This window comes from Salvelinus sp. IW2-2015, linkage group LG4q.1:29, assembly GCF_002910315.2.
Source record: "Salvelinus sp. IW2-2015 linkage group LG4q.1:29, ASM291031v2, whole genome shotgun sequence".
Classification (NCBI taxonomy): domain Eukaryota; kingdom Metazoa; phylum Chordata; class Actinopteri; order Salmoniformes; family Salmonidae; genus Salvelinus; species Salvelinus sp. IW2-2015.
The window spans coordinates 66,486,675-66,510,071 of NC_036842.1; the positions used below are offsets into that span (position 1 = coordinate 66,486,675).

Here is a 23,397-nt window from a genome sequence, read left to right on the forward strand (position 1 = left end):
TCAAATTTATACTCATCATACCAAAGGACAGATTTCCACCGGTCTAATGTCCACTGCTCTTGTTTCTAGGCCCAAGCAAGTCTCATCTTATTATTGGTGTCCTTTAGTAGTGGTTTCTTTGCAGCAATTCAACCATGAAGGTCTGATTCACGCAGTCTCCTCTAAACAGTTGATGTTGAGATGTGTCTGTTACTGGAACTCTGTGAAGCATTTATTTGAGCTGAGGTGCAATCTGAGGTGCAGTTAACTCTAATGAACTTATCCTCTGCAGCAGAGGTCATTTTGGGTCTTCCTTTCTTGTGCCYGTCCTCATGAGAGCCTGTTTCATCACTGCGCTTGATGGTTTTTGCGACTGCACTTGAAGAAACTTRCAAAGTTCTTGAAATGTTCTGTATTGACTGACCTTCATGTCTTAAAGTAATGATGGACTGTTGTTTCTCTTTGCTGTTCTTACCATAACATGGATTTGGTCTTTTACCAAATAGGGCTATCTTCTGTATACTACCCCTACCTTTCACAACACAAGTGATTGGCTCAAACGCATTAAGAAGGACAGACATTCCACAAATTACTTTTAACAAGGCTCCACCCCCCTCAATCTTTGCCTAAAATGACATACCCAAATCTAACTGCCTGTAGCAAGGGGACCTGAAGCAAGGATATGCATATTCTTGATACCATTTGAAAGGAAACACTTGGAAGTTTGTGGAAACGTGAAATTAATGTAGGAGAATATAACACATTAGATCTGGTAAAAGATAATACAAAAAAAAAACTTTGCGTTTAAATAAATAATAATTGTACCATCATCTTTGAAATGCAAGAGAAATGCCATAATGTATTATTTCAGCGCAGCTGCATTTTAGATTTTGGCAACTAGATGACAGCAGTGTATGTGCAAAGTTTTAGACTGATCCAATGAACCATTGTATTTCTGTTCAACATTTTGTATCAAGACTGCCCAAATGTGCCTAATTGGTTTATTTAATAACTTTTCAAGTTCATAACTGTGCACTCTCCTCAAACAATATAATGGTATTATTTCATTATAATAGCTACTGTAAATTGGATAGTGCAGTTAGATTAACAAGAATTTAAGCTTTCTGCCAATATCAGATATGTCTATGTCCTGAGAAATGTTCTTGTTACATACAACCTCATGCTAATCGCATTAGCCTACAGTAGCTCAACCGTCCCGTGGGGGACCCACCGATCCTGTGGAGTTAATTGAAATGTATTCCAGCCTCCCGGGTGGCGCAGTGGTCTAGGGCACTGCATCGCAGTGCTAGCTGCGCCACCAGAGACTCTGGGTTCGCGCCCAGGCTCTGTCGCAGCCGGCCGCGACCGGGAGGTCCGTGGGGCGACGCACAATTGGCCTAGCGTCGTCCGGGTTAGGGAGGGTTTGGCCGGTAGGGATATCCTTGTCTCATCGTGTACCAGCGACTCCTGTGGCGGGCTGGGTGCAGTACACGCTAGCCAAGGGAGCCAGGTGCACGGTGTTTCCTCCGACACATTGGTGCGGCTGGCTTCCGGGTTGGAGGCGCGCTGTGTTAAGAAGCAGTGCGGCTTGGTTGGGTTGTGTTTCGGAGGATGCATGGCTTTCGACCTTCGTCTCTCCCGAGCCCGTACGGGAGTTGTAGCGATGAGACAAGATAGTAATTACTAGCAATTGGATACCACYAAAATTGGGGAGAAAAGGGGGGGTAAAATAAAAAAATWAAAAAAATAAATGCATTCCAGGTGACTACCTCATGAAGCTGGTTGAGAGAGTGTGTGCAAAGCTGTCATCAAGGCAAAGGGTGGCTATAAAATATATTTTTATTTGTTTAACACTTTTTTTGCTTACTACGTGATTCCATATGTGTTATTTCATAGCTTTGATGTCTTCACTATTATTCTAAAATGTAGAAAATAGTAAAAATAAAGAAAACCCTGGAATGAGTAGGTGGGTGTGTCCAAACTTTTGACTGGTACTGTAGCTGAGGTAATTGAGGTAGTGTGTGCATGTAAGTACGTGTAAAAGTGACTAGGCAATCAGGATAGATAATAAACAGAGTAGCAGCAGCGTATGTGAAGAGTATGAAAGTGTGTCTATTGGTGTGTATGTGGCGTCAATATCCATGTGTGTGTGTGTGAATGTGTGGGTAGAGTCCAGTGAGTGTCTATAGAGCCAGTGCAAAAAAAATGGGGGGATCAATGCAAATAGTCCAGGTAGCCATTTTATGAACTGTTCACCAGTCTTATTGGCTTGGGGGTAGAAGCTGTTCAGGAGCCTTTTGGTCCCAGACTTGGTGGTACCATTTGCCGTGCGGTAGCAGAGAGAACAGTCTATGACTTGGGTGGCTGGAGTCTTCCTCTGATACCACCTCGTATAGAGGTCCTAGATGGCAGGGAGCTCGGCCCCAGTGATGTACTGGGCCGTACGCACTACCCTCTGTAGCACCTTGCGTCGCATGCAAAGCAGTTGCCATACCAGGCGGTGATGCAGCCAGTCAAGATGCTCTCAATGGTGCAGCTGTAGAACTATTTTGCCATGCCACACATGACTGTGTTGGTGTGTTTGGACACATGACTGTGTTGGTGTGCCATGCCACACATGACTGTGTTGGTGTGTTTGGACCATGATAGGTCCTTAGTGATGTGGAAGCTCTCAACCCGCTCCACTATAGCCCCGTTGATGTGAATGGGGGCGTGCTCAACCCTCCGTTTCCTGTAGTCCACGATCAGCTCCTTTCTCTAACTGACATTGAGGGAGAGGTTGTTGTCCAGGCACCACTCTACCAGGTCACTGACCTCCTTCCTGTAGGCTGTCTCATCYTCGTCAGTGATCAGGCCTACTACTGTTGTGTCTTCTGCAAATGTAATGATGGTGTTGGAGTCGTGCGCATCCCTGAGGGAACCCCATGTTGTTGCCTACCCTCACCACCTGGGAGCGATTTCTCATGACCCAAGGTATGTGTTCTAAAAACAGCATCATATTTCATTTGCATAGCCTGGCTTTCATTTACCTTTCTACAATATTACCAATAGAACAAGACTTAGGTTAAAACATAACGTTATAATTTCATAACCCCGGTTCTCTGATAATATGATTGAGATGTATCACATATGGGATTCGCTCTGCGCATTACTTATGAAGAGACCAATCACATAACGTCTGTCGGAAACAGACAGGTTGTAACGACCTGGGTGTCGGGGGGTGCGAAGTCAGACGCAGGAACAGCAGAGCTTCAATATGTTGAGTCTTTAATGCCCAACTGGCAAACAAAATGTCCAACACGGACGTACTGGGTGTCATACACAACGGTCCAACGACACGAGAAACAAACCCAGTCCACAATAARAATATKCACTCCCGAAATCCAAAAGCTACAATYTAACAATCCCGCACAAAGAAGCGTACGGGCTGGCTGACTAATAAAGCCACACTAATTAACAACTAACTGAACACAGGTGATACAAATAAACACATAAGGAGGGGGAGGAAAAAGAGTCAGTGGCAGCTAGTAGGCCGGTGACGACGACCGCCGAGCGCCACCCGAACGGGAAGGAGAGCCTGCCTCGGTTGAAGTCGTGACAGTACCCCCCCTCTGACGCGCGGCTCCCGCAGCACGCCGACACCGGCCTCGAGGTCGACCCGGAGGACGAGGCGCAGGGCGATCCGGATGGAGGCGATGGAAATCCCTTAACATAGATGGATCCAAAATGTCCTCCACCGGTACCCAGCACCTCTCCTCCGGACCGTACCCCTTCCAGTCCACGAGGTACTGCAGGCCCCTCACCCGGCGTCTCGAGTCCAGAATGGCCCGTATCGTGTATGCCGGGGACCCCTCGATGTCCAGAGGGGGGGGAGGGACCTCCGGCACCTCACCGTCCTGCAGGGGACCAGCTACCACCGGCCTGAGGAGAGACACATGAAACGAGGGGTTAATACGATAATAGGAAGGGAGTTTTAATRGATAACACACCTCGTTTATTCTCCTCAGGACTTTGAAGGGCCCTACACACTGCGGCCRCAGCTTCCGGCAGGGCAAGCGGAGGGGTAGGTTTCGGGTCGAGAGCCAGACCCTTTCCCCCGGTACAAACACTGGGGCCTCACTGCGGTGGCGGTCAGCGCTCCTCTTCTGCCTACTAGTAGCTTGTTGGAGGGACTCCTGGACGGCCCTCCAGGTCTCTTTGGAGCGCTGTACCCACTCCTCCACCGCAGGAGCCTCGGTCTGGCTCGGATGCCATGGTGCCAGGACCGGCTGGTACCCCAACACACACTGAAAGGGGGACACATTAGTAGAGGAGTGGCGTAGTGAGTTCTGGGCCATCTCGGCCCAGGGAATGTATCTCGCCCACTCCCCTGGCCGGTCCTGGCAATACGACCGCAGAAACCTACCCACCTCCTGGTTCACTCTCTCCACCTGCCCATTACTCTCGGGGTGAAAACCGGAAGTCAAGCTGACCGTGACCCCCAGACGCTCCATGAACGCCCTCCATACTCGGGACGTGAACTGGGGGCCCCGATCAGAAACGATGTCCTCCGGCACCCCGTAGTGCCGGAAGACGTGGGTGAATAAGGCCTCCGCAGTCTGTAGGGCAGTAGGGATACCGGGCAACGGGAGGAGACGGCAGGACTTAGAAAACCGATCCACAATTACCAGAACCGTAGTGTTTCCCTGAGAAGGGGGYAGATCGGTCAGGAAGTCCACGGACAGATGAGACCATGGCCGTTATGGAACGGGGAGGGGTTGCAACTTCCCTCTAGGAAGGTGKCTAGGAGCCTTACTCTGAGCGCATACCGAACAGGAGGAGACATAAACCCTAACGTCCCGAGCTAAGGTAGGCCACCAATACCTTCCCCGAAGGCTCCCCACTGTCCTCGTCACCCCAGGGTGACCCGAGGAGGGTAGGACATGAGCCCACCGAATCAGTCGGTCCCGAACACCAAGCGGTACGTACTTACGGCCCGCCGGACACTGAGGAGGCGTGGGTTCCGCCCGTAGCGCCCGCTCGATGTCCGAGTCCACCTCCCATACCACTGGCYCTATCAGCCTCGAGGCGGGGATGATGGGAGTGGGTTCGGTGGTCCTATCCTCCGTGTCGTAAAGGCGGGACAGTGCSTCAGCCTTTACGTTTTGGGAGCCGGGTCTGTAGGACAACGTGAACCTAAACCGGGTGAAAAACATGGCCCACCTTGCCTGACGCGGGTTCAGTCTCCGAGCTGCCCGAATATACTCCAGATTCTGGTGGTCGGTCCAGATGAGAAAGGGGTGCTTAGCCCCCTCAAGCCAGTGTCTCCACACCTTCAGAGCCCTGACCACCGCTAACAACTCCCGATCCCCCACATCATAGTTACGCTCCGCTGCACTGAGCTTACTAGAGAAGAAAGCGCAGGGGCGGAGTTTTGGTGGCGTACCCGAGCGCTGTGATAGCACGGCACCCACCCCAGCCTCGGACGCGTCCACCTCCACTATGAATGCTAAAGAGGGATCCGGATGCGCCAACACGGGAGCATCCGTGAACAGAGCCTTCAACCTGTTGAAAGCTCCGTCCGCCGCCGCTGACCACCGCAACCGCACRGGGCCCCCCTTTAGCAGTGAAGTAATGGGAGCCGCTACCTGACCAAAACCCCGGATAAATCTCCGGTAGTAGTTGGCAAAACCCAAAAACCGCTGCACCTCTTTCACCGTGGTTGGAGTCGGCCAATTACGCACGGCCTTTATGCGGTCACTCTCCCCCACCACCCCCGAGGTGGAAATGCGATAACCCAGGAAGGAGACGGCTTGTTTGGAGAACACACACTTCTCAGCCTTGACGTATAGGTCATGCTCCAGCAGTCTGCCAAGCACTTTGCGCACCAGAGATACATGCGCGGCGTGAGTAGTTGAGTAGATCAGAATGTCATCGATATACACAACTACCCCCTGCACGTGCAGGTCCCTGAGAATGACGTCTACAAAGGATTGGAAAACGGCTGGAGCATTCTTTAACCCATACGGCATGACGCAGTACTCATAGTGGCCCGATGTGGTACTAAATGCGGTTTTCCACTCGTCTCCTTTCCGAATACGCACCAGACTGTACGCGCTCCTGAGGTCCAGTTTTGTAAAGAACTGCGCTCCGTGAAATGATTCCACCGCCGAAGCGATGAGAGGTAGTGGGTAACTAAACCCCACTGTGATGGCATTTAGACCTCTATAATCAATACACGGACGCAAACCTCCCTCCTTCTTCTTCACAAAAAAMAAACTCGAGGAGACGGGTGAGATGGAGGGCCGAATGTACCCCTGTCCCAGAGACTCCGCGACATATGTCTCCATAGCCAACGTCTCCTCTTGGGACAAAGGGTACACGTGACTCTTGGGAAGCGCAGCGTTAACCTGGAGATCTATCGCACAATCCCTACCCGGTCGATGTAGTGGTAATTTCGTCGCTTTCTTTTTACAGAAAGCGATTGCCAAATCGGCATACTCGGGGGGAATGCGCACCGTGGAACCCTGGTCTGGACTCTCCACCGACGTGGCACCAATGGAAACTCCCAGACACCTTCCAGAACACTCCTCTGACCACCCCTGGAGAACCCCCTGTCTCCACGAAATATTGGGATTGTCCCGGGCCAACCAGGGAATACCCAGCACCACTGGAAACGCAGGCGAATCAATAATAAAGAGACTGATATGTTCCCTATGATTCCCCTGCGTCACCATGTCCAGGGGAACTGTGGCCTCCCTGACCACCCCTGACCCTAATGGCCGGCTATCTAGGGAGTGCACGGGAAAGGGAGAATCTATCGGCACAAGCGGAACGCCCAACTTACGGGAGAGTCCGCGATCCATAAAGTTCCCAGCTGCACCTGAATCGACTAGTGCCCTATGCTGGGAAGAGGTGAAAAAATAAAGGAAAAAAATTGAGACAAACATGTGACCAACAGGGGGTTCTGAGTGAGTTTGGTGCTGACTCACCTGGGGTGATCGAGAAGCGTTCCGCCTGACATCTCGACTCCCAGACAGACCCCCCCAGCACCGATCGGCCGTGTGTCCTCTCCGACCACAGCTGGTGCAGGGGAGGCCTCCTCCTCCGATACCCCTAGGCGCGGCCCCTCCCAACTCCATCGGGATGGGAGCCGGGGCGCTGGGTGGTGGAACGCACAGGACCCTCTCCGAACGCCCGCGGGCAGCCAGCANAAAAAAATAAATGCATTCCAGGTGACTACCTCATGAAGCTGGTTGAGAGAGTGTGTGCAAAGCTGTCATCAAGGCAAAGGGTGGCTATAAAATATATTTTTATTTGTTTAACACTTTTTTTGCTTACTACGTGATTCCATATGTGTTATTTCATAGCTTTGATGTCTTCACTATTATTCTAAAATGTAGAAAATAGTAAAAATAAAGAAAACCCTGGAATGAGTAGGTGGGTGTGTCCAAACTTTTGACTGGTACTGTAGCTGAGGTAATTGAGGTAGTGTGTGCATGTAAGTACGTGTAAAAGTGACTAGGCAATCAGGATAGATAATAAACAGAGTAGCAGCAGCGTATGTGAAGAGTATGAAAGTGTGTCTATTGGTGTGTATGTGGCGTCAATATCCATGTGTGTGTGTGTGAATGTGTGGGTAGAGTCCAGTGAGTGTCTATAGAGCCAGTGCAAAAAAAATGGGGGGATCAATGCAAATAGTCCAGGTAGCCATTTTATGAACTGTTCACCAGTCTTATTGGCTTGGGGGTAGAAGCTGTTCAGGAGCCTTTTGGTCCCAGACTTGGTGGTACCATTTGCCGTGCGGTAGCAGAGAGAACAGTCTATGACTTGGGTGGCTGGAGTCTTCCTCTGATACCACCTCGTATAGAGGTCCTAGATGGCAGGGAGCTCGGCCCCAGTGATGTACTGGGCCGTACGCACTACCCTCTGTAGCACCTTGCGTCGCATGCAAAGCAGTTGCCATACCAGGCGGTGATGCAGCCAGTCAAGATGCTCTCAATGGTGCAGCTGTAGAACTATTTTGCCATGCCACACATGACTGTGTTGGTGTGTTTGGACACATGACTGTGTTGGTGTGCCATGCCACACATGACTGTGTTGGTGTGTTTGGACCATGATAGGTCCTTAGTGATGTGGAAGCTCTCAACCCGCTCCACTATAGCCCCGTTGATGTGAATGGGGGCGTGCTCAACCCTCCGTTTCCTGTAGTCCACGATCAGCTCCTTTCTCTAACTGACATTGAGGGAGAGGTTGTTGTCCAGGCACCACTCTACCAGGTCACTGACCTCCTTCCTGTAGGCTGTCTCATCYTCGTCAGTGATCAGGCCTACTACTGTTGTGTCTTCTGCAAATGTAATGATGGTGTTGGAGTCGTGCGCATCCCTGAGGGAACCCCATGTTGTTGCCTACCCTCACCACCTGGGAGCGATTTCTCATGACCCAAGGTATGTGTTCTAAAAACAGCATCATATTTCATTTGCATAGCCTGGCTTTCATTTACCTTTCTACAATATTACCAATAGAACAAGACTTAGGTTAAAACATAACGTTATAATTTCATAACCCCGGTTCTCTGATAATATGATTGAGATGTATCACATATGGGATTCGCTCTGCGCATTACTTATGAAGAGACCAATCACATAACGTCTGTCGGAAACAGACAGGTTGTAACGACCTGGGTGTCGGGGGGTGCGAAGTCAGACGCAGGAACAGCAGAGCTTCAATATGTTGAGTCTTTAATGCCCAACTGGCAAACAAAATGTCCAACACGGACGTACTGGGTGTCATACACAACGGTCCAACGACACGAGAAACAAACCCAGTCCACAATAACAATATACACTCCCGAAATCCAAAAGCTACAATATAACAATCCCGCACAAAGAAGCGTACGGGCTGGCTGACTAATAAAGCCACACTAATTAACAACTAACTGAACACAGGTGATACAAATAAACACATAAGGAGGGGGAGGAAAAAGAGTCAGTGGCAGCTAGTAGGCCGGTGACGACGACCGCCGAGCGCCACCCGAACGGGAAGGAGAGCCTGCCTCGGTTGAAGTCGTGACACAGGTAGAGTGGTGAATGAGGTGAGCCCTCCCTCTTTATAAGGCGCCACTCGCCCGTCCTCATTCTCAATCATGCTTCCATTCCTTGCACTCTTGCGAGCATGGAAATGCAGTGATACATCTCATTCATATTGTCAGAGAACCGGGGTTATGAAATTATAACGTTATGTTTTAACCTAAGTCTTGTTACGCAGACATGCTCTCCGAAGCCTGGATAGTCCTAACAGCATAACCCATCAGAGACTCCGATACTGAGGACAGTCAATGAAGGTGCAGTGATGTTCTGTCGGTAAAAATCTCAGAAGAGTATGAGGGGCGGCCCGACATGTCGCATCGCAAATCTCTATTAAAGAGATGCCTGTGAATAGTGCCCAAGAGGTAGCCATACCTCCGGGGGCTGTAATCCATTAGAAGTAATATATTTTCCTCCATTATCCAAAGGGATAGCCATTTATGAGAGAGGGGCCTCCTCTTGCAGGGAGGTGCCAAGCAGCTAAGAGTTGGTTGCCTTTGAGTAAAGTAAATCCACAACGCGCGCACTGAACGGCGGAGACGCTTTTCTTCCATAGTGGTGAAGGGCGGTGGGCAGAAAGCTAGAAGCTCTAAGTTGAGAAATAAATAATTGCTGATCTTAGGCAGAAAGGGTTAACAGAGGAAATCCCTATTGTGGGTTGACAGAGGAAATCCCTATTGTGTTATTGTCAAAGCCTATATGTGACTCGTTTCAGGAAACTAGGCGTATGTCGCTGGTCACTACGTCACAGGAGAGCCATTTGTACATAAACTTTTCAATCAAAATACATTTTTCGGCAGAAATGCTTTCTGGAACATGTGAACAGTCATGTGCCTTAAAAAAAAGTGTATGGCATCTGTATATACAAATAAAATGGTTAAATTACGAGCCTAGTTGGTATAGCCAAAGAAAAAGYYGGCAACCTTCCCGCTAGCCATGATTGGCTGACATAATGAGTGGGCTGGACATGCCGAGAGATGAGTTCGGATTGGTCTGCCATGTAGCAGTCTTCTGTCTATTTTAGCTGGTCAGTATGTGTAGGTAATCCTGTCTAACATGGCTTTTAAAAATATATATTGCGTAGTAGAACTGCATAAGTGTTGCTTTCTACTTTCTGGAGGACCGAGTTTTGAAATCAGTGGAATTAGAGTATGATAACTATGGAGATGGAGAAATCACCTGTCTCTGGATTACATCTTCAAACTAAAGGCAACCATGGCATCCATGAGAGAGGGAGAAGCGTCTATCCATGTATACAGTAAGATAGTCTAGCTAGCTACATTTTCAGATATTACACGTTTCTAATTTTGTTAAGAAAGTTGTTTTCATTTCAAGTTAAAGTGTACTGTTAGCTAGCTAGCTAATGTTAGCTGGCTGGCTCGCTAGCTAACGTTACGTGTATGACCTGTGAAGTAATATTATTTGTATATATTGCTTTGCTAGTTATAGCCTAATGTTAGCTAGCTAACACTGAACCTGGTTGGTTAGCTTCCTCCAGATTCATGCAGGGTAGTAAACGTCATGAGTTGGGATTATAGTTCAATGTTCAGATAGCTAGCTACATGTCTTAGCAAAAGACTCCACTATGCAAGTATCCATTTCAATGTTGCGAGTAAAATGGTCAGAGTGAGCTGTTCTCTCATTAGTGTCTGGAAGTAGCTAGCGAGCTAGCCAACAATAGCCGGTTAGCTTGGGTGCTTGACTGCTGTTGTTAGCTCAGCTAGCTAACGTTACATTTATGAGGGAGGCACCGACAGTGTTAGCCACATGGCCACTGGGGTTGAGGTGGTCAGCTCCACCGTGGGGTGTTGCCAAACCCGATTTCCTCCATATTATGCATTTCCAGACTAGGGGACTCTAAGCAGGGAACTTGCTGGTTTGGGGCTTATCCCACGAACCCTTAGCTTCCCGAGACAGGCTGGGACTGCGGGAAGCAGTTGTTTAGCAAGGGGCATACAGGAAGGGAGTCTTTTCCCATCTTAAAGGTCCCTTACGGGATCCTCACCCCCCAAGAAAGCCAGCCACTCGATGTCGAGTTTGGCCGAGGCTCGCTTGCAAACGTCTAAGAACCCAAACTCCAAGTGGGGGAGAGCAGTTCCCCTGTCCTGGGGGAAGGGAGACGTAGGGACTTGAGAGGGTGGGAGAAAAGAGTTCACCCTTCATTTCAGTCGCGAGTTCAAGGAGACATACAAGATTAATCCTCGTCATCCCCTGGTTCGCCTTCCCCTGACACGAAGTCGTCAGACAGTCAGGGGATGGAATCGAGGCTATCCATAAATTCGCCCCAGCTGTGCTTGGTTGTGGGAAGCTGAGTGTCAGCCTAGAGGTGAGAGGGAGGGCCGAGACAGAGGTACACTTGATCCTTCTCCTCAGACCCGCCCTAGTCAGCGCCTTACAGTGCTCACAGTCAGTGGCGGATTTAAGCATATGCAACATGGGCAGCCACCCAGGGCGGCATCTTGCCGGGTGCGGCATAGGGTGCCCACAAAACAAAAACAAAAATATTTTAAAAATATTCAGAACGGTGACATTTGCGCGATCGGTTTTCTATCGCTCATTTGCACGTCACATCAATGATATCATGTCACTGTGTGGGACTGTGGGTCAATTAACCTTGTCGGAGTGGGCGCCCTGATTCTAGTTTGTGAGCTAGGCAGGCTACTGCCTGGGAATGTCTCCCACTCAGAAGTATGAGATGGGGAGGGGGCGGGGGTAAGTTGACCTCAGGTCTTCCCACTGGAAGTCCGAAGTAGGAGGAGCGGGGGAATCTATCAAATAGTGCACCTCTAACTTTGTACAGTACTAATGCAATTAGTAATGCAATTAGTTGTGCAATTCAATTTGTGTGTGTCTTGTTTGAAGTGCAATAGTGTAATAATCAGGTTCTCTTCTTTATAAGTGTGTTATTTTATTTGTGTATTTGTGTGATATAGGATTTGAATAATTTTGTTTTATTTGTGTGTATTTTGTTAGCAATAGGGTAATAGTGTAAAAATTAAATTCGCTTTTTTATTTGTATTTATATACTACAAGTTGTTTCTATTTGTCTTTGTTACTTCTTTTTGATATTTATGAGTCTTATTTTTGTACATATATTTATATAGTTTTAAATGTTATGATTATTTATTTGTGTTGTTCCAAATGTCTGAATAAAAATTTGTTAGTGCAGAATGGTATTTTTATTGGGGAGGAGCTCGCCCAGGGAGCCCGCCCAGGGAGCCATACAAGCTAGAACCGCCATTATTCACAGTACTCAGAGATGTTGAGTGTTCCCTTCCCAAGCAGTTGATGCATAGAAGGTGAAAATCCTGGAGCTGCAAACACAAGAACGTGTGGTTTCAAGTGCTGGGCACGACTCYCCCTGGGATGGGGTAGCAGTGGCCATAAGGAAGAAGGCTTGCTAATAAAGAGACGCCTGTTTTAAAAAACAACGAGATAGCCGGTGAGGCTCTGAATAGGCGTGAGCTAGCCAGGTAAAAAGACAAGAGGCTAATAGCTAGGTAGGGTGAGAACAATAAGAACTCTATAGCTTTGACGCTAGTGAGGCAAATCTGTAAACACGGGCACCCTCATAGATATCATCCTAACCAACCTGCCCTCCAAATACACCTCTGCTGTCTTCAACTAGGATCTCAGCGATCACTGCCTCATTGCCTGCGTCCGTAATGGGTCTGCGGTCAAACGACCACTCCTCATCACTGTCAAACGCTCCCTAAAACACTTCAGCGAGCAGGCCTTTCTAATCGACCTGGCCCGGGTATCATGGAAGGATATTGACCTCATTCTGTCAGTAGAGGATGCCTGGTTATTCTTTAAAAGTGCTTTCCTCACCATCTTAAATAAGCATGCCCCATTCGAAAAATGTAGAACCAGGAACAGATATAGCCCTTGGTTCACTCCAGACCTGACTGCCCCTGACCAGCACATAAACATCCRGTGGCGTACTGCATTAGCATCGAATAGCCCCCGCGATATGTAACTTTTCAGGGAAGTTAGGAATCAATATACACAGGCAGTTAGGAAAGCAAAGGCTTGCTTTTTCAAACAAAAATGTGCATCCTGTAGCACAAAAAGTTCTTGGACACTGTAAAGTCCATGGAGAATAAGAGCACCTCCTCCCAGCTGCCCACTGCACTGAGGCTAGGAAACAATGTCACCACTGATAAATCCACGATAATCGAGAATTTCAGTAAGCATTTTTCTATGGCTGGACATGCTTTCCACCTGGCTACCCCTACCCTGGCCAGCAGCCCTGTACCCCCCACAGCAACTTTCCCAAGCCTCCCCCATTTCTCCTTCACCCAAATCCAGATAGCTGATGTTCTGAAAGAGCTGCAAAATCCGGACCCTTACAAATCAGCCGGGCTAGACAATCTGGACCTCTCTTTCTAAAATGATCCTCCAAAACTGTTGCAACCCCKTTACTAGCCTGTTCAAACTTTCATTTGTATCGTCTGAGATCCCCAAAGATTGGAAAGCTGCTGCAGTCATCTGCAGTCATCTTCAAAGGGGGAGACACTGTAGACCCAAACTGCTACAGACCTATATATATCCTACCCTGCCCTTCTAAGGTCTTCAAAAGCAAAGTCAACAAACAGATCACCGACCATTTCGAATCCCACCGTTCCTTCTCCGCTATGCAACCTGGTTTCCGAGCTGGTCATGGGTGCACCTCAGCCACGCTCAAGGTCCTAAACGATATCATAACCGCCATCAATAAGAGAGAATACTGTGCAGCTGTATTCATCAACCTGGCCAAGGCTTTCGACTCTGTCAATCACCACATTCTTATCGGCAGACTCAACAGCCTTGGTTTCTCAAATGACTGCCTCGCCTGGTTCACCAACTACTTCTCAGACAGAATTCAGTGTGTCAAATCGGACGGCCTGTTGTCCGGACCTCTGGCAGTCTCTATGGGGGTGCCACAGGGTTCAATTTTCGGGCTTACTCTTTTCTCTGTGTACATCAATGATTTCGCTCTTGCTGATGGTGATTATCTGATCCACCTCTARGCAGACGACACCATTCTGTATACTTCTGGCCCTTCTTTGGACACTGTGTTAATCCTCCCCTTCGGTCTCGGCCGGACGCCCGACCTTGCATTCTAGGCCAAAGGCCTTTAGGATTAACTAACCTCCAGACGAGCTTCAATGCCAAACAACTCTCCTTCCGTGGCCTTCAACTGCTCTTAAATGCAAGTAAAACTAAATGCATGCTCTTCAACCGATCGCTGCCCGCACCTGTCCGCCCGTCCAGCATCACTACTCTGAACGGTTCTGACTTAGAATATGTGGACAACTACAAATACCTAGGTGTCTGGTTAGACTGTAAACTCTCCTTCCAGACTCACATTAAGCATCTCCAATCCAAAATTAAATCTAGAATAGGCTTCCTATTTCACAACAAAGCATCCTTCACTCATGCTGCCAATCTTACCCTCGTAAAACTGACTATCCTGCCGATCCTGACTTGGGCGATGTCATTTACAAAATAGCCTCCAACACTCTACTCAGCAAATTGGATGCAGTCTATCACAGTGCCATCCATTTTGTCACCAAAGCCCCATATACTACCCACCACTGCGACCTGTATGCTCTCGTTGGCTGGCCCTTGCTTCATATTCGTCGCCAAACCCACTGGCTCCGGGTCATCTATAAGTCTTTGCTAGGTAAAGCCCCGCCATATTTTAGCTCACTGGTCACCATAGAAGCATCCACCCGTAGCAGGCGCTCCAGCAGATATATTTCACTGGTGTCCTCCAAAGCCAATTCCTCCTTTGGCTGCCTTTCCTTCCAGTTATCTGCTGCCAATGACTGGAACATCACTGAAGCTGGAGACTCATATCTCCCTRACTAACTTTAAGCACCAGCTGTCAGAGCAGCTCACAGATCACTGTACCTGTACGTAGCCCATCTGTAAATAGCCCACCCAACTACCTCATCCCCATACTGTTATTTATTTTTTTGTTCCTTTGCACCCCAGTATCTCTACTTGCACATTCATCTTCTGCACATCTATCACTCCAGTGTTTAATTGCAAAATTGTAATTATTTCGCCACAATGGCCTATTTATTGCCTTACCTCCCTTATCCTACCTCATTTGCACACTCTGTATATAGACTTTTTCTATTGTATGTTTGTTTATTCCATGTGTAACTCTCTGTTGTTGTTTGTGTCGCACTGCTTTGCTTTATCTTGGCCAGGTCACAGTTGTAAATGAGAACTTGTTCTCAACTAGCCTACCTGGTTAAATAAAGGTGGAATTGAAAAAAAAAATAAAAAAATAAAATAGCTAGCTAGCAGCTACCTTGTGGCTAAGGTGTGCTGTAGCTAGCACAGTGCTAGCTGAAGGGGACGGCGGAGGGGCAAGGTATGTTGTGAGGCTAAACCGGGCAGCCAAGTTAACTCAAGCCTTGCGGTGTGGGCTAACCAAGTCGCAATAGCTAGGCGTGTGACACTAGCTACCACCGATTACTAAAAAGTATAAACAGGAGCTGAGGTCCTATGTTCGGCAGTTCTTGCCTGAGAACTGTTCTTGTAAGAAAACAGGATTCAAGTCGTACCGATAGAGAGTTTCAATAGCTGTAGGGATACTTCCACAAGGAAGAGCGGCGGGAATGACTAGAGGACATGCGAGTGAAGCCTTATAAGGAAGGAGGGCTCACTTCATTTGCCACTCGACCTATCTGTCTCCCACATACGTTGTGTGATTGGTCTCTTCATAAGTGATCTACAGAGCAAATCCTATATGTGATATATCGAAACAAGTATTTGAAAGAAAACTATCATTGTGAGTAAATATTGTGTGTTTAATTACCTTATTCATCACAACAAGCCTCTGTTCAGTGACAAATAATTACATTTGATAAGCTTGTTTTATGATTCCAGCTATTTAATGATATAAGTTTGCATGTAAAACAGCTGTTTGGCATCCTCCTCTATATCTGACAGGTAATGGTGACAGATCCATCAAAGCAAGCTGTTTACTATGAATCCCCCTAATAATCTGTGAGTCAGCAGAGGTTCATTTTGGTCCGAGACCTTTCGATCTGGAGGATCTGACCCCTGTAGCAGTGGCCAGAGGTGAAAGAGGCAATGACCTGTGACATGGACAGTGACAGCAGAGTAAACTGTGCCGTGCTCCCCTGCCACTTGACTCCTACAGAGCTCAGAGGGCTTCCAGCTATGGAGGCTAGGTTAACCACTAGATCCAGAGCTGGGAGTGTCCAGCCAAACCCCATGATCACCGGCAGCACAGCCCCTCTGAGTGGAGGAGGCTGAACCACCACCCACCCAACCAACCAACCGTCCCCACTGCCTCAGAGAGACGGTGCTGCCCACCGCTGGTTGCCCCATATGTTTGGGCTGCACACAAGGTGGTTTCTCGAAAACTGTGGTTGCTAATTATAAATTTAATTTGCATTTTAATTAGAATGGTGGAAAATTAAAGCCTGCCAGCTGGAGAATTTCAAAACCCTGCCTCCCTCCTCTTTCACTCCCCTTATATTTGAGAATGTGAAGTCCCTTATTTATTTATATGAGCACCACACATCCCTCCACTATCTATTCCCCCCACAAATAGTCTCCTTGGTGTCCTTTTTATTCATGAAAATGTACTAACCTGTTTTCAATAGTAGGCTCTCTCATTAATCAAAGGGTATGTCTTTTACATGGTTATGCATGATCCCCCTGGTTACAATTGCATAACCTATTAAGGTTGCTTAGATGGCGCATTTCTATTGTTTATGGAAAAGTGTATAGATTGTTATTTGTGCCCGTTTATCTTTGTTTCTGCACCTTTGTCTCCATCTCAACTTCATTAGTCATTTTTATTCAATTACACGATAAACTTTGTTTGTAAACTTTAACTAATGTTGACATACATACAGATGTAGGATTGTAATGTAATCACTCTTTTGTTGCTGACAATTTTCCTGTGCCACAGAAAATGCAGATGAGCTTCGTGATTTGAACAGATAAAAACCTGCACGGTTATATTAACAGTATTGCACTTTTCATGTAGCCTAATTTGTCCCAGCTAATAGCCTAACCACGATCAAGCAACATTATGGACTAAATGTTCAAATCCTGTTGCTGTAGGATTATTTTGCACAGTAGCTATCAAATTTCATTGCAGAATAGCCATTTGATTCAGTTTTTCTCAAGTGAATAGCCTGACTATGATTTGATTTATGATTTGGTTTGCAAATCATTCTGGTACAAGTTTATGCTGTTGTTACACATTGTTATTGTGTGTGATTGAAATAAAAAAGGAAGATTATTGTCATGACACTCTATTGTCCCATTTGGCAGAGACTCTGAAGTGAGAGATCTGCATGTGTGGGCTGGTAATATCATTCAGGTTTGGTCATTATTTTCCAATCTCCTTAATTTATCCTGTTCCCTGTGTTGTTCCTCCACGGTCATTCTCATTCCCCCTCTCGCCATCCACGGGCGTCCTTGCTCAATAATTGTCATTAACTGATTGACAGCTCTGATAGACCCAACTAACCCCAGTCCTGCTCTCATGTCTATGTTTTAAATGAGAGCTTGTACATCCAATGACCTTGTCAGCTTGTCAGTTGTCACTAAATCGGAATACTGAAGAATGAACCCTATCCTGGGTATATTCTACATTAGTGAAGCACACCCTCTTTAAGAAACGACTTTAATCGGTCTTTGATTGCTTTTGTATTACATTTTGCATTGTCAAAGCTGGTTTGAAGTTCTGCAAAAGCATTCATTGTATACTTTCCTGAATTGTATTAATCTCCATTGAAGGTATGGTGACAGGTTGATTCAAACTCAGTTTAATAACTCCACTTAAAAATCTCCCATGAAGTTTTTGTACATTATGATGAAAAGGAATGTGAAGTTCTCATTGATCTAGTTTCACCCAGTTGTGCAGTACTTGATGAGCAAATTCAGCGACCTTTACTCTTCTTTGCACAACTTTCCTTCTGTCTCACTTTCTCTGTATATTTAAGTAGTAGGTGAAGAGATATGGAGACAGGAAACTTTTCAAAAGTGTTGAGGAACATTCTAAACAGCATTTAAAGCTGCAATATGTAACTTTTTGGGCGACCCGACCAAATTCAGATATAAATGTGATATATGTGATAGATATAAATATAAATGTGAGAATCTGTCATTCTCATTGAAAGCAAGTCTAAGAAGTGGTAGATCGATTCTATGTGCGCTATTTCTGTGCTTCCCATTCTTAAGGTTAATTTTTGCTTCTTTTACTTTTGGCTTTGTACAACAGCTTCAAAAAGCTGAAAAAACTAAATTTTTGGTTATTAAAAAGATATTTCACCCTGGTTTAGATCATACAATGATTCTCTATACTATACATTGCTTGTTTTGTCACATAAACGGAAATTAGGCGAACTACTGTATTAGAATTTTAGCAACAGGAAATGGTAGAGCGATTTCTGCATAGTGCACCTTTAAGGATTTACAGATTTACCTTCATTTAAGCTTAATGTTGACTAGAGCTATTGGGACCTTGCCAGTTGTATGCCATCTCTGAGAGCAGGCACAGCAGGGCTTTCTGTTTCAGATGATACTGACATTGCACTGAATTCATTGTGATGTCAAATTATGCAAATAACTATTTAGCTGTGCTTTAAACAAGACAAGTCAAACCTCCAGAATTGCAGATGCATTTGACAATAATACTTTTTCCAAGAGAAGTTAGGAGGTGAGAATATCACATAGTGTACAGCCAGATATTAGAGGTGTGCTTATTTGCTTGGATTGCACAATTTTTGGCTTTCCTTTGTGGCAACAGTACCAATTGGCAATTTGAACAAATTAACAAAATATATTCAAAGTGTGTGAAATTAAGCAACTTCCTGAGTAGACAAGATTTGTAGTTTGCATTGATGGTTGGACCACTGTTACAACAGCAACTTTCCATTGTAGTAGACAGGTTCCACTCATGTATGTGCTAAACCCATATAATGTACTGCCATTCTTCCAGGGTGTTTTGGTTTGGGAGTTTGCCAGGCCCAGTTTTGCACCGCCTTGCAGGCACAGTTTGATTTGGTGTGAATAACGTTGAGACATACACACAAGCCCTCATTAACATTCATTCAGGGAAGCAAAGCAGTGCACCCTCACTGCTCTGAGGGTGGGATTTGGCAAGACCCAGATACACCTGGCAAAACTCTTGGCCCTAGTTCATCATAGTCACCATGTTTACTTTTCATCCTAACTAAAGTATGTATGTGCTTCAAATCTATGAGGTGTTGTCTTAATATGACATGTTAAAAACTTTTTGTTATTGAAGCGGTGTGTTTGACACCTCAGATGGATTTCGTCACTATAGGTAGTAGAAGTGGTACAAACGTGGTAATTAAGCTATACAGCTGTCAAGGTTTTATCAAATTTGATGGAATACTGACGCAACACAAGAAATGTAGGAGTAAGGCGCTGCAATATTATCCTATGAAAGACAATGTTGAACTGTGAGAAAACAACCTATTGTTTTGTTATTGTATTGTTAAATTACCAAAATAATGATTACATTAAGAGCCAAAAACAACAAATAATTATATTTTTTCGATGGCAACAATCCTTTCTGATATCTACAAGTCCCTCAGAAGCGCTGGCATGAAACAGGCATTCACTAGGAGCCATGGATCAACCAGCCAAGGCCTGGAGCAACAGGAGCTATGTGTAAAGGCTTGGCAAGAGCAAGGCACATGTTATCCAGATCAGTGTGTGGACCTCTGTGTCTGTCACTCTACGTCACAATCCCTCTGTCTCATGAGTTAAGATATGCATTCTGTTACATGATCTCTAACACCACTGCTCAGCTTTCTCCAATCTGTTCAGTTCACACTGATACCACTATGAACACTGTACTACAGTCACAGACAAGGCGATTATATGAAAACAGGAAATGTTTTTCTACATGACTGATTTAAAGTTACTATTTCGATTATAGTTATTGAAATCAAATTGCAATGTGCTTACTCAAAGACAGGCCAATGTGGTTAATAGTAAGGCTCCTTGTGGTCATACAAACATAATTCAGTGAGCCATCCTTCTGGGTATACTGTATAATACTAGATGTAAATACTGTAATAAATTAGTAAAGTTGTCAAATAGTCACTGATACTGACAGTTAATTTGTGTACTATACTTCTGTTGATCTGATATAGCAGTCAGTTGAATACATATAAGGGCACAAGGCGAGACCCAGATGCAGACACGGGAGGCAGATGGTTTGAGTCTTTGATATTTATTATAATCCAAAAAGGGTAGGCAAGAGAATGGTCGTGGACAGGCAAAAGGTAAAAAGCAGCTCAGAGTCCAGGAGGTACAGTGTGGCAGGCAGGCTTGAGGTCAAGGCAGGCAGAATGGTCAGGCAGGCGGGTACAGAGTCCAGAAATAGGCAAGGGTCAAAACCGGGAGGACTAACAAAAGAGAATAGACAAATCAGGAGCACGGGGAAAACACACTGGTTGACTTGAAACATACAAGACAAACTGGCACAGAGAGACAGGAAACACAGGGATAAATACACCGGGGAAAATAAGCGACACCTGGAGGGGGTGGAAACAATCACAAGGACAGGTGAAACAGATCAGGGCGTGACAATACCAGGGACATGATCTTGGGACCATACATACAAAAGGAAGAAAACCGGTCGAATGAGGACCAAAGTCTGAATGTCTATAGATGACAGTAATCTATTTTTCTTTCCAGAAGTTTTTTTTGTGGCTTTTACAAATCCAGTGAATGTATTTCGTTAGCTGAGAGAATCTTGTCATGGTGGTTGGCAACTAATGAAGATCCCTTTTAAGTTTATCTTTGTCAATTGTCAAATATTGGAGTCTATGAAGTTGTGTGATGAGGTGCATAGACAGATATTTGAAGGGATTTTAACTCATTTGAGCAATTACATGCTTAACTGGCCCAAGATAATCTGTCATCCAAAGCTTTCTGTCGCAGCCTCTCTCTCTCTCCCTATCCTCCTCTCTCCATCTCCCTCTATGTGGCAAAAGACAAGCTTAGAATTCCAGGATTTAAGCACAAAAGCTTACTCTGAATAGATCGAAGGCCCCAGAGAAATTAATTGCTTCTAACAAACAGCATGACTGCTCAAGTTTTGTGTGCCACTCAGTTACCCACCCAAGATGGAGGTCGGAGCGAGGCAAGGTCTAGCAGGGGCGATACAGGGTGGAGTCCTGGCAATATGTTTTAGATATTCTTGATCAAAAGTGTCATCACAACATGCCAAGAGGCCATGGTTTACATGAGTCATCTGGACAAACCCTCATAGACTTACCTGGAGAAGACCCAACTAAGATAGTTAGTTAGCTAGCAACATTGTTTAGCACAGTGTAGATAAATCTGGTGAAATATATTGTGTATTATTAAACTAATATTGTGCAAATTAAACTAATACACTTAAATAATTCAGTCATATGCATTTACAGTAATTCTGGAGCACTTTTCTGGTCCATCATCAATTAAAAAATAAAGTGCCACGTTAGCTCATAAACTAACAATGGCTTATACAAAATCACGTAAGCTACAAAGCTTACAGGAAATTCACCCAAATTTTAGATCAGATTTAATGTTGAGCTGCTGTATTCCCATATGTAACTAAACACATGTAGTCAAGTTTAGAAAGGCTGATTTGTATGCCTCACACAGGCTGTCACTCTGGCCCTCCTCCAGAATAGGCATACATTATATCCCAATTAGAGTGACCAGGAAAGGAAATTTTGGCAGGGATTCAGAAAATTTGCTTTTTGACCTAACCATTGACCAGAAATCTGTTGTTTTGCAAATTATGGTGAAGATTACTGTATCTTGCAATTATTATTTGTTTTTTTATATTGCTTTGGAAAGATAGGTGTAATCGATTTTCCATAGTCACATGTGAACATGCAGAAATGAAACGCTGTAAGATGTATATATTTTTGCATGTCATAAATTGACTCAAAGAGCTGTCTGTCTGTAACAATTAATCAGCAGCAAAGTGGAGGTTTGGAGAGCATTCAGGAAAGCATTAGCTTGGGCAGTAGTGGGATTTGTTTTTTCAGAGGGTGCGTGGCATATTTGCCCCAATTCTGTTCTCTGCTTGCTCCCACTCCCACATGTCACCATTCTGTCTGCCACCGCCAGCGTGGCATCTATCATCCACCACAGACGCCACGGCAGCCCACAAAAGGAGGCTGGAGCATGCACAAAGACATTTGCATTTTTGCATCTCATTATGCTCATAATTGCATGCCAGTGGAAGCAGGTCTCTCTCCATTATCTCGCGTAACATTATCAGTGACGTTTGAAATGCACGTTTAAATGTCAATTATTGACTACAAAGAAGGACTGACCTTTTTGGAGGCACGTCTCTCTCTCTGCCCCTCCTTTCCCTATCTCCCTCGCTCCCTCTCTTCCTCTCTCTGTCTCTCTCTCTCACTCTTTCCATCTCTTCCTGGCTCTTCCTAATTTATTAGCAGCATTTGTTCCTCAATGCTTTGTTTTTATCATATTTTTCTGTCTCTAATGTAAAGATATCATATCCCACTCACCCAATCAAACAGTACATTGTTTATCTTCTCCATAGCCTTCTTTATTCTTCATTATCTTCATTATAGTCCTACGTGATGGTTAGTTATTTTTTTACACTTTATGTTCCATTCACACGTCATGGTGATCTATGGTAGCAGTTTGTATTCCACTTTCCTCAAATATGGTTGCCATTCACTGGCTTAATGTATGGAATTAAGRTAATAATCAGGCTAATTAACTCACTTACAAAACTACCTTTCTGTGTAAATTCTGATCAGCTCCATTACCAGTGCCAGCAGGAGGACAATAAAGTTGAACCAGCATGTGACTCGTGAACATGCCACTATTATAGCTTTATCAGCATACATTGGGTTTCAGAGGCTTCATATCACATGAACACGATGGAAATATGTGTCAACATTTGTGATGACTTGTTTTCCCACTTTAGCTTAGTATCCGCTGATCGTTTCTATGTAAACTCAGCAAAGTGTACATTTTTGATTATGTTGTGTGGAGAGAAAATCAGATGGGATTCCAGTATCAATTCTTATCATTCAATATACAGTTTTCCTCAGCACCACAGATATATATCTTACCAAATCGGATTAATGCTATCCTGTCTAGAGTCTTCTTTCATCTAGTCTGTGTTATATGGAGGTCAGTCATTGTTGTCTCCTGAACACTATATAATAGATGAATGGAGGATCAACATTCTTCTGAAAGCGTAATTCATTGTTCCATTGAGTTTAAGTTGATGAATAGAGGTATTGAATTTCTCTTTCTGAGATTTTCTACCCTCAAGACAATTGTAGTGGGTGTA

At 45.3% G+C, this 23,397-nt stretch overlaps 1 protein-coding gene across 1 annotated transcript; it reads right to left on the reverse strand.

Moving 5' to 3' along the window:
• Window positions 1–3,397: 3,397 nt before the first annotated feature.
• LOC139027605 (uncharacterized) lies at window positions 3,398–16,285 on the reverse strand. The gene is made up of 4 exons (XM_070443224.1): window positions 16,108–16,285; window positions 11,039–11,172; window positions 6,951–7,210; window positions 3,398–3,900 (listed from the first exon to the last, which is right to left on the reverse strand). Exons 1-4 carry the CDS (start codon window positions 16,283–16,285, stop codon window positions 3,504–3,506), a joined length of 969 nt encoding a protein of 322 aa, XP_070299325.1. The 3' UTR covers window positions 3,398–3,503.
• Window positions 16,286–23,397: the final 7,112 nt, after the last annotated feature.